The 11,226-nt window shown below is 52.4% G+C and overlaps 1 protein-coding gene across 9 annotated transcripts; it reads left to right on the top strand.

The window, feature by feature from the left end:
• Positions 1 to 19: 19 nt before the first annotated feature.
• Man2c1 (mannosidase, alpha, class 2C, member 1) lies at positions 20 to 11,189 on the top strand. 9 transcript variants are annotated; one of them, XM_063264920.1, is made up of 26 exons: positions 20 to 198; positions 478 to 600; positions 900 to 1,023; positions 2,597 to 2,667; positions 4,043 to 4,220; positions 4,465 to 4,654; positions 5,605 to 5,711; positions 5,871 to 5,981; positions 6,186 to 6,278; positions 6,394 to 6,510; positions 6,724 to 6,819; positions 6,900 to 7,045; positions 7,352 to 7,475; positions 7,788 to 7,909; positions 8,002 to 8,087; positions 8,173 to 8,328; positions 8,520 to 8,634; positions 8,741 to 8,875; positions 9,110 to 9,214; positions 9,403 to 9,559; positions 9,649 to 9,792; positions 10,101 to 10,210; positions 10,315 to 10,394; positions 10,553 to 10,701; positions 10,788 to 10,897; positions 10,978 to 11,189. In XM_063264920.1, the coding sequence occupies exons 1-26, from the start codon at positions 20 to 22 to the stop codon at positions 11,102 to 11,104; spliced, it is 3,255 nt and encodes a 1,084-aa protein (XP_063120990.1). In that variant the 3' UTR covers positions 11,105 to 11,189. The 9 variants fall into 9 exon arrangements, with proteins under 9 accessions (XP_063120990.1, XP_063120986.1, XP_063120987.1 ...); XM_063264916.1 differs by having other exon boundaries at positions 8,533 to 8,630; positions 8,781 to 8,875; positions 9,110 to 9,247; XM_063264918.1 differs by having other exon boundaries at positions 62 to 198; positions 478 to 577; positions 8,533 to 8,630; positions 8,781 to 8,875; positions 9,110 to 9,247.
• Positions 11,190 to 11,226: the final 37 nt, after the last annotated feature.

An 11,226-nucleotide genomic window follows, 5' to 3' on the forward strand; every position in this document is an offset into this window, starting at 1 on the left:
GGGTCTGTAAACTAGTTGGATGCCGGAACGTTTGGTTCTAAGCGGTGCAAGGAGTCGGCAGCACCAAGGATCTTCCGGGAAGGGAAGGTGCATCGTCATGGCGGCAGCGCCGTTCTTGAAGCACTGGCGCACCACTTTTGAGCGGGTGGAGAAGTTCGTGTCCCCGATCTACTTCACCGACTGTAACCTTCGCGGCAGGTGTGGCCCTTGGCCTGTAGAGCCCGCAGACCACATCCGTGCGCTCTTCCCTTCCGGAGGGAAACCCAGGCTGTGGCCACCCGGGCCTCGGAACAAAGTTACCGCCACAGGCAGGACAGGGGCGGGGGACCAAATGGTAGAGAGTCTGTGCTGCTGAGCTGCCAGGCAGTACTCACAGCGTTAGACAGACCAAGGGAGAGAGTTTTCCCAGCCATCAGCTGGCTCACGGGTAGAAAAGGGGCGGCTTCGAGCACGCGCCCATCAGCTCCTCCTACCCAGGCTCTTCGGGGACAGCTGCCCGGTGACACTCTCCAGCTTCCTGACGCCGGAAAGGCTTCCCTATGAGAAGGCAGTGCAGCAGAACTTCAGCCCTGCGCAGGTCGGCGACAGCTTCGGACCCACGTGGGTAACGCCCAGTTTGGTGAAGCTCCACCCCATGACCAAAGGCCACTATTGGTCTCTAGTCTGCTATGTGGCAGAGCATGGCGTCCTCTGCTGGGAGAAGCTCCTTTATCCTTTGGTGTCTTCACCTGAGAATTTTCATCCCTGCTGCCTCACCCCCTCTCCCTTTATTCGTCACCCATTTCTCTGATGCTGCACATGCATGGAGAAAATCTTAAGGCCCTGCTGACATTTAATTCAAGGAACTATGTCAAAAGAGGGTTTCCACTCCTAGGCCCATCAAAATGGCTCTCTTACAGATGGTGGACCTGCTGGTTTCGGGTAGAACTGGTCATCCCTGAAGTTTGGGTGGGCAAGGAAGTTCATCTTTGCTGGGAAAGTGATGGAGAAAGCCTTGTCTGGCGTGATGGGGAACCTGTCCAGGTGAGGTGTCTTCCCCTAGAGCCAGATACAGCCACAGATTAGCTTGGTTGAGGATTAGTTTGGAGAAGGCACAGCTGAATGACTGGGTCTCCGGATTGGTTTCATGATTTCAGGACTGAGGAAATTGCCATTTGGACACCAGTGTTATAAAACCTCAGTTTTCATAAACTAGTTTTATTGTGTGTAGTACATATGTATTGGAGGAAATTTGAAATCTTCTAGAATAATAGAAAGTAAGGTATTAAGTTATCTTGCCATGAATAATGAATTTCTCTTAACTGCACATCACATTCCTCAGATATGAAATGTTAAATGTCATATCAGATTTAATCTTTGTAATCCTATGTGATAGGACTTTATGTCCATTTATAGATTTAAAAAGTAAGATATTTCTTTGATGGTTCATACAGCTTCCATTTCAAAGTCCAGTATCTAGGGTGAGATTTGTTCTAAAAGAAGTCAGAGCCCTATTCAACCTTCCTCTCTTCACTGGCTTAAAATATATATATAATTTCCCTTGGTACCCACCTTACTGAACTGAGGATGAGCAAATCTATCTCAAACTCTTTGGACTTATTTTTAAATTAAATTAATAGAACTCAGAACTCCCACAAATTCTAGACAAATGTTCTCACCGCTGACCTAATCCATCCCCCACCTCCCATTTAATTTGAGAAAGGGTCTTGTTGAGTTATCCTTGCCAGTACCCTTGATCTTGTTATCATCTACCGTGGACCTCCCAAGTAGCTAGAATTATAGACCTGTCACTATATCAGACACATTCCATGAGGTGTCCTTTTACATATTCATGGGTAGAAAGGCCACCAGAAGCTACTCCAGGCCTCCTAATCCCTGCCCAGGATCCTTCCCATAAGACTATCTGTAGGGACCTTGAAATTGGCTCAAGACACCCCAAAACCAAGCTCTTAGCACAAACAAAATTGATTTGTCTCAGAGGGACAGAGGGCAGGGAATAAGAGACAGACAGAAGGGGTTGGGGATTTAGCTCAGTGGTAGAGGGCTTGCCTAGCAAGTGCAAGGCCCTGGGTTCGGTCCCCAGCTCCAAAAAAAGAAAAGAAAAGGCAAAAAAAAAAAAAAAAAGAGAGAGAGAGACAGAAAGAAGATAGAGGACAAGGGAGAAGGCAGAAAAGTATTTGTCCTAGAGGACAAAGGACTAAGAAAATGGCAGTTTATAAAGCTACAAGGAGAAAGCCTCTGTTGGGAGGAGGTGGTCAGCCTAAGTGGGAGGAAGTGGCCAAATAAGGGAATAGACCTTGGAGGCTAGCTATAGCGGAGTAATCCTACAGTTTAGCAAGGCCTGCCAGAGCCATGCATGTCACCTCCAGCTGGCCAGAGTCCCTTCACCACTGCTAGCAAACATAAGCTGTGTGCTGGTCACTGCCAGGTGGAGCATGTGCTAACTGAGAGTCCCTGATTACTTTATTCTAGCCTTTCCTGGAATAGAGGACTCAGGGCTGGGCAACTGGATGGGAGAGCCTGGCCCCCATCCTGACTTTACTCGTCCTTCAAATTTTCTAAAGGCCTTGAGCCCTGTCTCTCTTTTCTCTACCAGGGTTTGACCAAGGAGGGTGAAAAGACTAGTTATGTCCTGAGTGAGAGGCTGCACGCAGCAGATCCTCGGAGGTGAGCATTCGCTTACACGGACATATACACATAAATTAAATCTTAATATTCCCTTTCTCGTGATAATATAAAAGAACACGGAGAAATGAATTACTCCTCCTACCCTTCCACCAGGGATGACCGTTCTTATCTCTGTATTCATAGTCCGAAGATTTCTTTTGGCAGAAGCTCCTTCTACTAGGAAATTATTCCTCTGATATTTTGCACCCTGCCTTTTACATTCCATTATTTTCATATTGAGGGAGCATCTATGCTATACCATGAAAAGCTAAGATATTGGGTTTGGCCATTTGTTGTTTATTTGTTGTTTTTTGTTTTGTTTGAAACAGTCCCATTCTATAACCCGGGCTGTCCTAGAACTCACTATGAAGACTATGTTGGCCTTGAACTCACGTAGATCTACTTGCTTCCTTCCTCCCAAGTGCTGGGATTAAACTTGGGTGCCACCATGCATGGTTACTTCATTTTATACTTAACTGGACAATTTTTTTTTTTGTTGTTGTTTTCTTCGGTTTGGTTTGGCTTTTTGAGGCAAGGTTTCCCTGTGGGCCCTGGATGTCCTGAAACTTGCTTTGTAGACCAGAGCCTCAAACTCATAGATCCATCTGCCTCTGTCCTGCTTCCCAGGGGTTAGGATTAAAGGTCTCTACCACCACTGCCCAGTGTTAACTGGGCATTGTTTCAGATTCTTCCAAACACTGAGAATATAGTAAGGTGGCCTTGAGGGCACACAGAAATTCTCATAACATTTATGAAACTCTGAAGATTCTGGGAGAACATACCGAGGACTCCATATGGGAATTGTCAGATTGGGAGGGCTGGGGTCAGAAAGGCTTCACTGGTGATGCTGAGTTTAGCCCCAGCAGAGGAACCCGCTGCCCTGGTGCTGCCTCTAAGAACTGGTGTATTAGGTTAGCTAGTGGAGCTTGGGACTGAAAGTCAGCCTTGGTGGGCTTTAAGACCAAGAGCACTTTGTACAGACAGCTTTGGAAACATGAAGCTAAATAGCAGTATAGCTCATAGGAATCTACACTTAGCCAGAGTCGATCACTCCTCAGCAGGACACGGGTTTGAACTGGTATTTCTTTTTTTTTTTTTTTCCCCTTTTCTTTTTTTCGGAGCTGGGGACCGAACCCAGGGCCTTGCACTTGCTAGGCAAGCGCTCTACCACTGAGCTAAATCCCCAACCCCTGAACTGGTATTTCTACCTTGATCCTCCCACACATACATGACATCGAATGGGTTCCTCTGGGAAGTGGATCTTGGGAGTAAATGAGGGGGAGTGTCAACTGAATGCCTCCTATTTAGGCTCTTCTCAAGCTCCCAGAATCTTCTGCCAGTCCACTGGCCTAAGACAGCCTCTCTATATTTATAGCTTGACTCTCTATGTGGAAGTAGCCTGCAATGGGCTTCTGGGAGCCGGGAAGGGAAGCATGATCGCAGCCCCTGACCCTGAGAAGATGTTCCAGCTGAGCCAGGCTAAGCTGGCTGTGTTCCACCGGGATGTCCACAATCTCCTGGTGGACCTGGAGCTGTTGCTGGGTGTGGCCAAGGTACTGGAACCCCACCCCCATCCAGAGCCCTGCTCCAGGCACATTGTTTCTTAGGTCAGATCACTGGAACACCGGGAATCCAGAGTTGGAGTAGAGTTTTCCATTGTAAACAGGAATGGAAATGAGTTGGGGAGTAATGGGGTAGAAGTGGGGGGACTTTGCTGAGAACCCTTGAGAGACCAGCTGGACCCTTGTTCTATAGTAGTGCTGGGGGAGTCTTTTAAAGTACAGAACCCTGATGCAGGGCCTCGGGGAGGACAACCAGCGCAGCTTCCAGGCCCTGTACACAGCCAACCAGATGGTGAACATATGTGACCCTGCGCAGCCTGAGACTTACCCAGCAGCCGAGGCCCTGGCCTCCAAGTTCTTTGGCCAACGTGGAGGTGAAAGCCAGCATACCATCCATGCAACAGGACACTGTCACATTGATACAGGTAAGGCAGCACTGTTTGCTAGGTGCCCTTAAAGCCTTGGTTGAGGCTGAAAAGTGCAATACGATCCTTGCTGATCATGAGGGCTGTGGCAGACACTGGGTAGGTAGCATTGTGGAGGCTGATGACCCCAGAGTGGCCAGGTGTGGTGATGCTGTATATCACACCTGGAGCCAGAAGAGGTATTTCACCTGCTAGGTTAGGGAGTCCGAGGTTTCCTAGGCTAAGTGACATTTGATTTAAGTGACAATGAATAGCTGAGTGAGTTGACACAGGAACCCCCAAGCACAGGGGGCCAAGCCAAGTGTTCAGCTTTGAACCCGGGTTTTAGTATCCTTGAGAGTTTTGTGTTCTTTGTTCATTGCTACTGTGTTAAAGTCCAGGTCTTTGCTATGTAGCACTGGCAGGTTTTGAACTGATAGCAGCCCTCCAGCTTCAGCTTCCTGAATGCTGGATTACATTGGTGTGTAAGCCGCTACACCCCCCAGTGCATGTTTTTAGCAAGCTCCTCGCTGTACCGATTCAGGTGCAGCTAAGGTTTCTGAACATGGAACAAGGGCTGGGGAAGTTAGACCTGAGGCCTAGAGGTCAGGAGCAGCTGGAGGTCATACAAGTTGCCCAGAGAAGCCCGTGCTGTGCCTAGTTCTAGTACCTCTGCCTCTGGGGAATGCGAGCCTTAATGTAAGGCTTGCCCAGGACCTGGAGTCTCTGTGTCCTGGCAGTCAGTCTCAGTCCTTCTTGGCCAACCTGCTCTTCCTACCCTGCAAGAGGACATGGAGTAACAGCACAAGATGGGTACCACATAGGTTCACAGGGTAGACTTAGGAAGAGGGCTGGGCCCTCTCTGGAGCCTTACTTAGGCTGGGTCTGTCAGGGTTTGGGTGCAGGGGGGAGCTGATGATCTATAAAGAGCAGGAGCCGTATTGTCTCTGCACTCTGCCCCCCACCCCTAGCCTGGCTTTGGCCCTTCAAGGAGACTGTGAGGAAATGTGCCCGGAGCTGGTCAACAGCTGTGAAGCTCATGGAGCGGAACACTGAGTTCACCTTTGCCTGCTCTCAGGTCAGAGGGCACTGTGTGGAGCAGGTGGGCAGAAGTGGGGACTCAAAGGCCAAGAGTGCTCCTTACCTTCAGCTTCCCACAAGGCCACCAGATGCTTGACCATGAGTAGTGTCCTTTTTACTCCTGGCCTACCAACCTCACACCCCGTGTTCCCTACAGGCACAACAGCTCGAGTGGGTAAAGAACCAATACCCTGGTCTGTATGCCCAGCTCCAGGAGTTTGCCTGCCGAGGACAGTTTGTGCCTGTGGGGGGCACCTGGGTAGAAATGGTAAGTGCCCATTCCTAGTACTGTCCCCTAGCAGCTGGTCAGTTGGGCCTGAAATGAGCCAGATGGGCTCTTCCTGGGGCCATAACCCTGTGTTAGAGCACCAATTGCACCTTCACAACAGAGTGAAGTGGCCCAGGGTCCTACCTCTGTCTGGTCTGCTGCTAACTCCAGCTGTCTTGCTGTCCTGTCTCCCTACCCTAACAGGATGGGAACCTTCCCAGTGGAGAGGCCATGGTGAGGCAGTTCCTACAGGGCCAGAACTTCTTTCTGCAAGAGTTTGGAAAGATGTGCTCTGAGGTAGTCTGGGAGCTAGCACACCAGGCTATACCCAGGGGTTACTGGGAGCAGGCCCACATACAGGGGCATGAGGCTAAGACAGCTCCACTGAGAGCTGAGGGCCTTATCCCCACAGTTCTGGCTGCCAGATACATTTGGCTACTCAGCACAGCTCCCCCAGATCATGCAAGGCTGTGGCATCAAACGCTTCCTGACACAGAAACTGAGCTGGAACTTGGTCAACTCCTTCCCAGTAAGCAAGCCCCAGGGGTCAGGGTTGTAAGGTCTGGATCCCACATGGCCCACTTAACCCCTTTCCAGGCTTTTAAGGGGGTTTGGACAGACCACCAAAACCCTATCCAAAGTGTGGTAGGCCTCTGCCTGGATCACAGCTAACATAGATGTGGATGGTCAACATGACCTCAGCTCTGACTCTGGCCTCTGCCCTGCCTGTCTCTGCCGGCAGCACCATACCTTCTTCTGGGAGGGGCTGGATGGCTCCCAAGTGCTGGTACACTTCCCCCCTGGAGACTCATATGGAATGCAGGGCAGTGTGGAAGAGGTGAGGGGACACGTCATGCTGGGGACTTCAGAGAGGGCTGCATGTCTTGTCCTGGGCTGACCTGTCCCCTACCCATCTAGGTGCTGAAGACTGTGACCAACAACCGGGACAAGGGACGGACCAACCACAGTGGCTTCCTCTTTGGCTTCGGGGATGGGGGTGGTGGCCCCACACAGACCATGTTGGACCGATTGAAGCGGCTGGGCAACACTGATGGGCTGCCCAGGTCAGGCCTAGCACCCCCCTCAAGCCCTTGCCTTGAGCCTCCCTTTGTTTGTATACAGCACCTGACTCATCCACTGGGCCTTGTCTCTCTCAAATCCTGACCCCTCAATCTCCCAAACTTCCACCTCAGGAATATGGTGCAGGGAAATTCTGAGGCAGAAAGGTGCTTGCGCCCAACAGAGTGCGGCGCTATATTTAGGGAACTGTCTAGAAGTAGCTTCTTTGTTGGGGTCTCTGGTCTGCACTGTAGACAAAGGGTAAACTACAGGACTCCCAGCTGGGAGCCCAGACTTATGGTCTTCCTCAGGGTGCAGCTGTCTTCTCCTGGACAGCTCTTCACAGCACTGGAGAGAGACTCAGGGCAGCTGTGCACATGGGTTGGGGAACTCTTCTTGGAGCTGCACAATGGCACCTATACTACCCATGCCCAGGTCAGCACTAACAGCCTAGTAAATATGGGGCCTTGATATGCATGGGGGGTGGGGAGGGGCAGTGAGCTCCTCCAAGGAGAGGCTTGGAAAAGAGGCCCCATAGCTGGGTTAATCCCAAACACAGGTGCAGGTGGGACTGAGCCTTTCCAGAGGAGGAGGGTTTGGGTGGGAGGTCATTTGAGGTAAGTTTCCTGTGAGAGATACCATGTCCAAGAGGCCTTGGGAGGCTGTCAAGGGCTCCGAGCAAGAGAGGTTTGGAAGGTGTCCTAGGTCACAGCAGCATGTAAGCTGACCCTCCTTCCCTGGGCACAGCTCAAGAAGGGGAACCGAGAATGTGAGCAGATTCTTCATGACGTGGAGCTGCTCAGCAGCCTTGCCCTAGCCCGAAGTGCCCAGTTCCTGTACCCGGCAGTCCAGCTGCAGCGCCTCTGGAGGTCAGGTACCCCTTCCTGCTGGCCCCTGACCTCTCACCCTGCCATGGCCTGCCTCTCCCAGCCTTCCCTGTCTCTGCCTTTGGTCCCTGTAGGCTCCTACTCCTCAACCAGTTCCATGATGTGGTGACTGGAAGCTGCATTCAGCTGGTGGCAGAAGATGCCATGAACTACTATGAAGGTGAGGTCAACCTTCCTACCAGTCCCACTGCTCTCGGCCAAGTGGGACCCACTGCTCACCCACGGCCGAACCCATCTCTCTTCAGACATCCGTTCTCATGGCAATACGCTGCTCAGTGCTGCAGCCGCAGCCTTGTGTGCTGGGGAGCCAGGTCCCAAGGGCCTCCTCATTATCAACACACTGCCCTGGAAGCGCACAGAAGTGTTGGCACTACCCAAGCCTTGTGGGGCTCACAGCCTAGGTATGAGCTGAAGGGGAAAGCTGGTCCTGCAGCAGGAGAAACTAAGGCTAGACAGCATGGCAAGGATACTCCCCAGGGGTTTCTATCTTAGGGTACCCCAATCTGGAAGAAATCTATATGCAATCCCATCCAACTTATCCTTAACCTGAGCAAGGTTTCTAGAACGTCAGAGAGGCTACACTGATGCTCAGGCCTTGTCCCCAGCCCTGGTGACAGTGCCCAGTATTGGCTATGCTCCTGCTCCCACCCCTACTTCACTGCAGCCCCTCCTACCCCAGCAGCCCGTGTTTGTGATGCAGGAGGTAAGTCCTAGCAGCGCCCAATGGGGGTGAGGCCTAGTCTGGGATTCTCCTAGGTCTGAAGCAAGGGGCTGGGGCACTGCACAGCTTTGGGAGGGTTGGGCTAGGGGTAGGGAACACTACTCACTCAGCTCAAGAACCCTCCCCTCCAAGACTGACGGTTCCGTGACGCTGGACAATGGCATCATCCGGGTGAGACTGGATCCAACTGGCTGTCTTACTTCCCTGGTCCTGGTGGCTTCTGGCAGGTGCTGACCCTTTGCTATTCTTAATCCCATGCCCAGCTAGTTCATCCAAGGCTGTACCATCTTCCCTCTGTTCCCTAGCCACTGTACCATCCAAGTAGTCTACAAGAGCCTCTAGGCTGGAACCCACATATGGGGCAGGGTAGGCTGGGCTAGCAGTACCCTGACCCCTGGCCTTAATTTAACCTGCCCCATCAAGTCTTGCTGGAGAGACCACCAATCCCTATGTCCTTCCAGGGAAGCCATTGCTGAGGGTGCCCTGGGGAACCAGTTTGTGCTGTTTGATGATGTGCCACTGTACTGGGATGCATGGGACGTCATGGACTACCATCTAGAGACACGGTACTTACTGGGCAGGTACCATCTAGAGACACGGTACTTACTGGGCAGGTACTTACTGGGCAGGTACTTACTGGGCAGGTACTTACTGGGCAGGTACCATCTGGAGACACGGTACTTACTGGGCAGGGCAGGGAGTCGCTATATATACATGTTTCTCTGGCCTAATGCCTCCCACCTCCATCCCACAGGAAGCCTGTGCGGGGCCAGGCAGGTACCCTGGCAGTAGGCGCTGAAGGTGGCCTTCGGGGTAGTGCCTGGTTCCTGCTACAGATCAGCCCCAACAGTCGGCTCAGCCAGGAAGTCGTGCTGGATGTTGGTTGCCCCTATGTCCGCTTCCACACGGAGGTAAAAACGGCAAGGCAGTGGCCGCCTTTCCCAGCTATGGCTGGAGAGGAGGCCTAAGACTCTTGTCTTGTCTTCCACTCCACTTCCAGGTGCACTGGCACGAGACCCACAAGTTCCTGAAGGTGGAGTTCCCCGCTCGAGTACGGAGCCCCCAGGCTACCTATGAGATCCAGTTTGGGCACCTTCAGAGGCCGACCCACAACAACACCTCCTGGGACTGGGCTCGCTATGAGGTCTGACATGGGGACTGGGTGGGGCTTGGACTCACCTGGGGCTGAGGAGCGATTGTTTGTGGGTTGAGGAAAGAGGAAGACAATGACTGACACCTGTGGTTTCTAACATGGGCCAGGCATTTGCTACTTGTTTTCCTTTGGTCTGGTACTATCGCCACTGTTACCATTTCACAGATGAGGCAGCAGGCAGACAGGTGGGATGGCATATCCCAAACTTCCTAGAGTGGCAGCTAGGATGCAACCATGGGCTCCCAACTGAAAAGGGCTCTGGGATGGAGCCACCCACAGGCCTTGGGTCTGCCCTTCAGGTGTGGGCTCATCGCTGGATAGATCTGTCCGAGTGTGACTTTGGGCTGGCCCTGCTCAACAACTGCAAGTATGGAACGTCAGTACGAGGCAACGTCCTCAGCCTCTCACTGTGAGTGCAGCGCCCGCCCGCCCTCTCGGCTCAGGGCTGGCTTGGGTCTGTGGGAGCTTCCTGTGCTGTGCTGAAACTCCGGGCCTCCCTCCCTCTCACTCCAGGCTGCGTGCACCCAAGGCTCCAGATGTTACTGCTGACATGGGGCGCCATGAATTCACTTATGCCTTGATGCCACACAAGGGTATGTACCAGGGAAGCATGGCCCAACCTCTGCCCTTTCCTGAGGTAAGGGGTAAACCAAGGCATAGGGTAAATGGAGGCAGCCCAGCCCCGTATCTCCTCCAGAGGCACTGTGGGGAGCTCCCATGATCCAATGTGTTTCTTTCTGGTCATACTCAGGTTCTTTCCAAGAAGCTGGTGTTATCCAGGCTGCCTACAACCTCAACTTTCCCCTCTTGGCACTGCCAGCTCCAGGCCCAGCCCCTGATACCACCTGGAGCGCCTTTTCCGTGTCTTCACCAGCAGTCGTGTTGGAGACCATCAAGCAGGCAAGGGCAGAATAGACTGGGGAGGTTCCTGGGGTGCACAAGGTCTTGGCCCCGCCTTCCTCTACTGTCCTGCCTTCCTCTACTAGGCCGAGAAGAGCCATCAGCACCGCACACTGGTTCTAAGGCTGTATGAGGCTCATGGCAGCCATGTGGACTGCTGGCTACACACATCATTGCCTGTTCAGGAGGCCACCCTGTGAGTGGACATACTGTACAAGGTAGAGGTGGGAGCTCTGCCCTTGTCGGTCCTTATGGCCTCTCCTATTCTCCATCTAGTTGTGACCTCCTGGAGCAGCGAGACCCTACCGGTCACCTGTCCCTTCAGGACAACCGCCTGAAGCTCACCTTTTCTCCCTTTCAAGTGAGGTCCTTATTGCTCGTGCTTCAGCCTCCAGCAAACTGAGTCTCGGCTGTGGAAAGCTTTGGGGGCTCCTCGTCTCCACCTCCCAAGTCTGAAGCATCTTGTGCAATAAATGCTTAGATCAGCAGCCCTGTGGTCATGCCTTGCTGTCTCTCTTAGGGCTG

The sequence above is a fragment of the Rattus norvegicus genome, chromosome 8 (genome assembly GCF_036323735.1).
Source record: "Rattus norvegicus strain BN/NHsdMcwi chromosome 8, GRCr8, whole genome shotgun sequence".
NCBI classification, from domain to species: domain Eukaryota; kingdom Metazoa; phylum Chordata; class Mammalia; order Rodentia; family Muridae; genus Rattus; species Rattus norvegicus.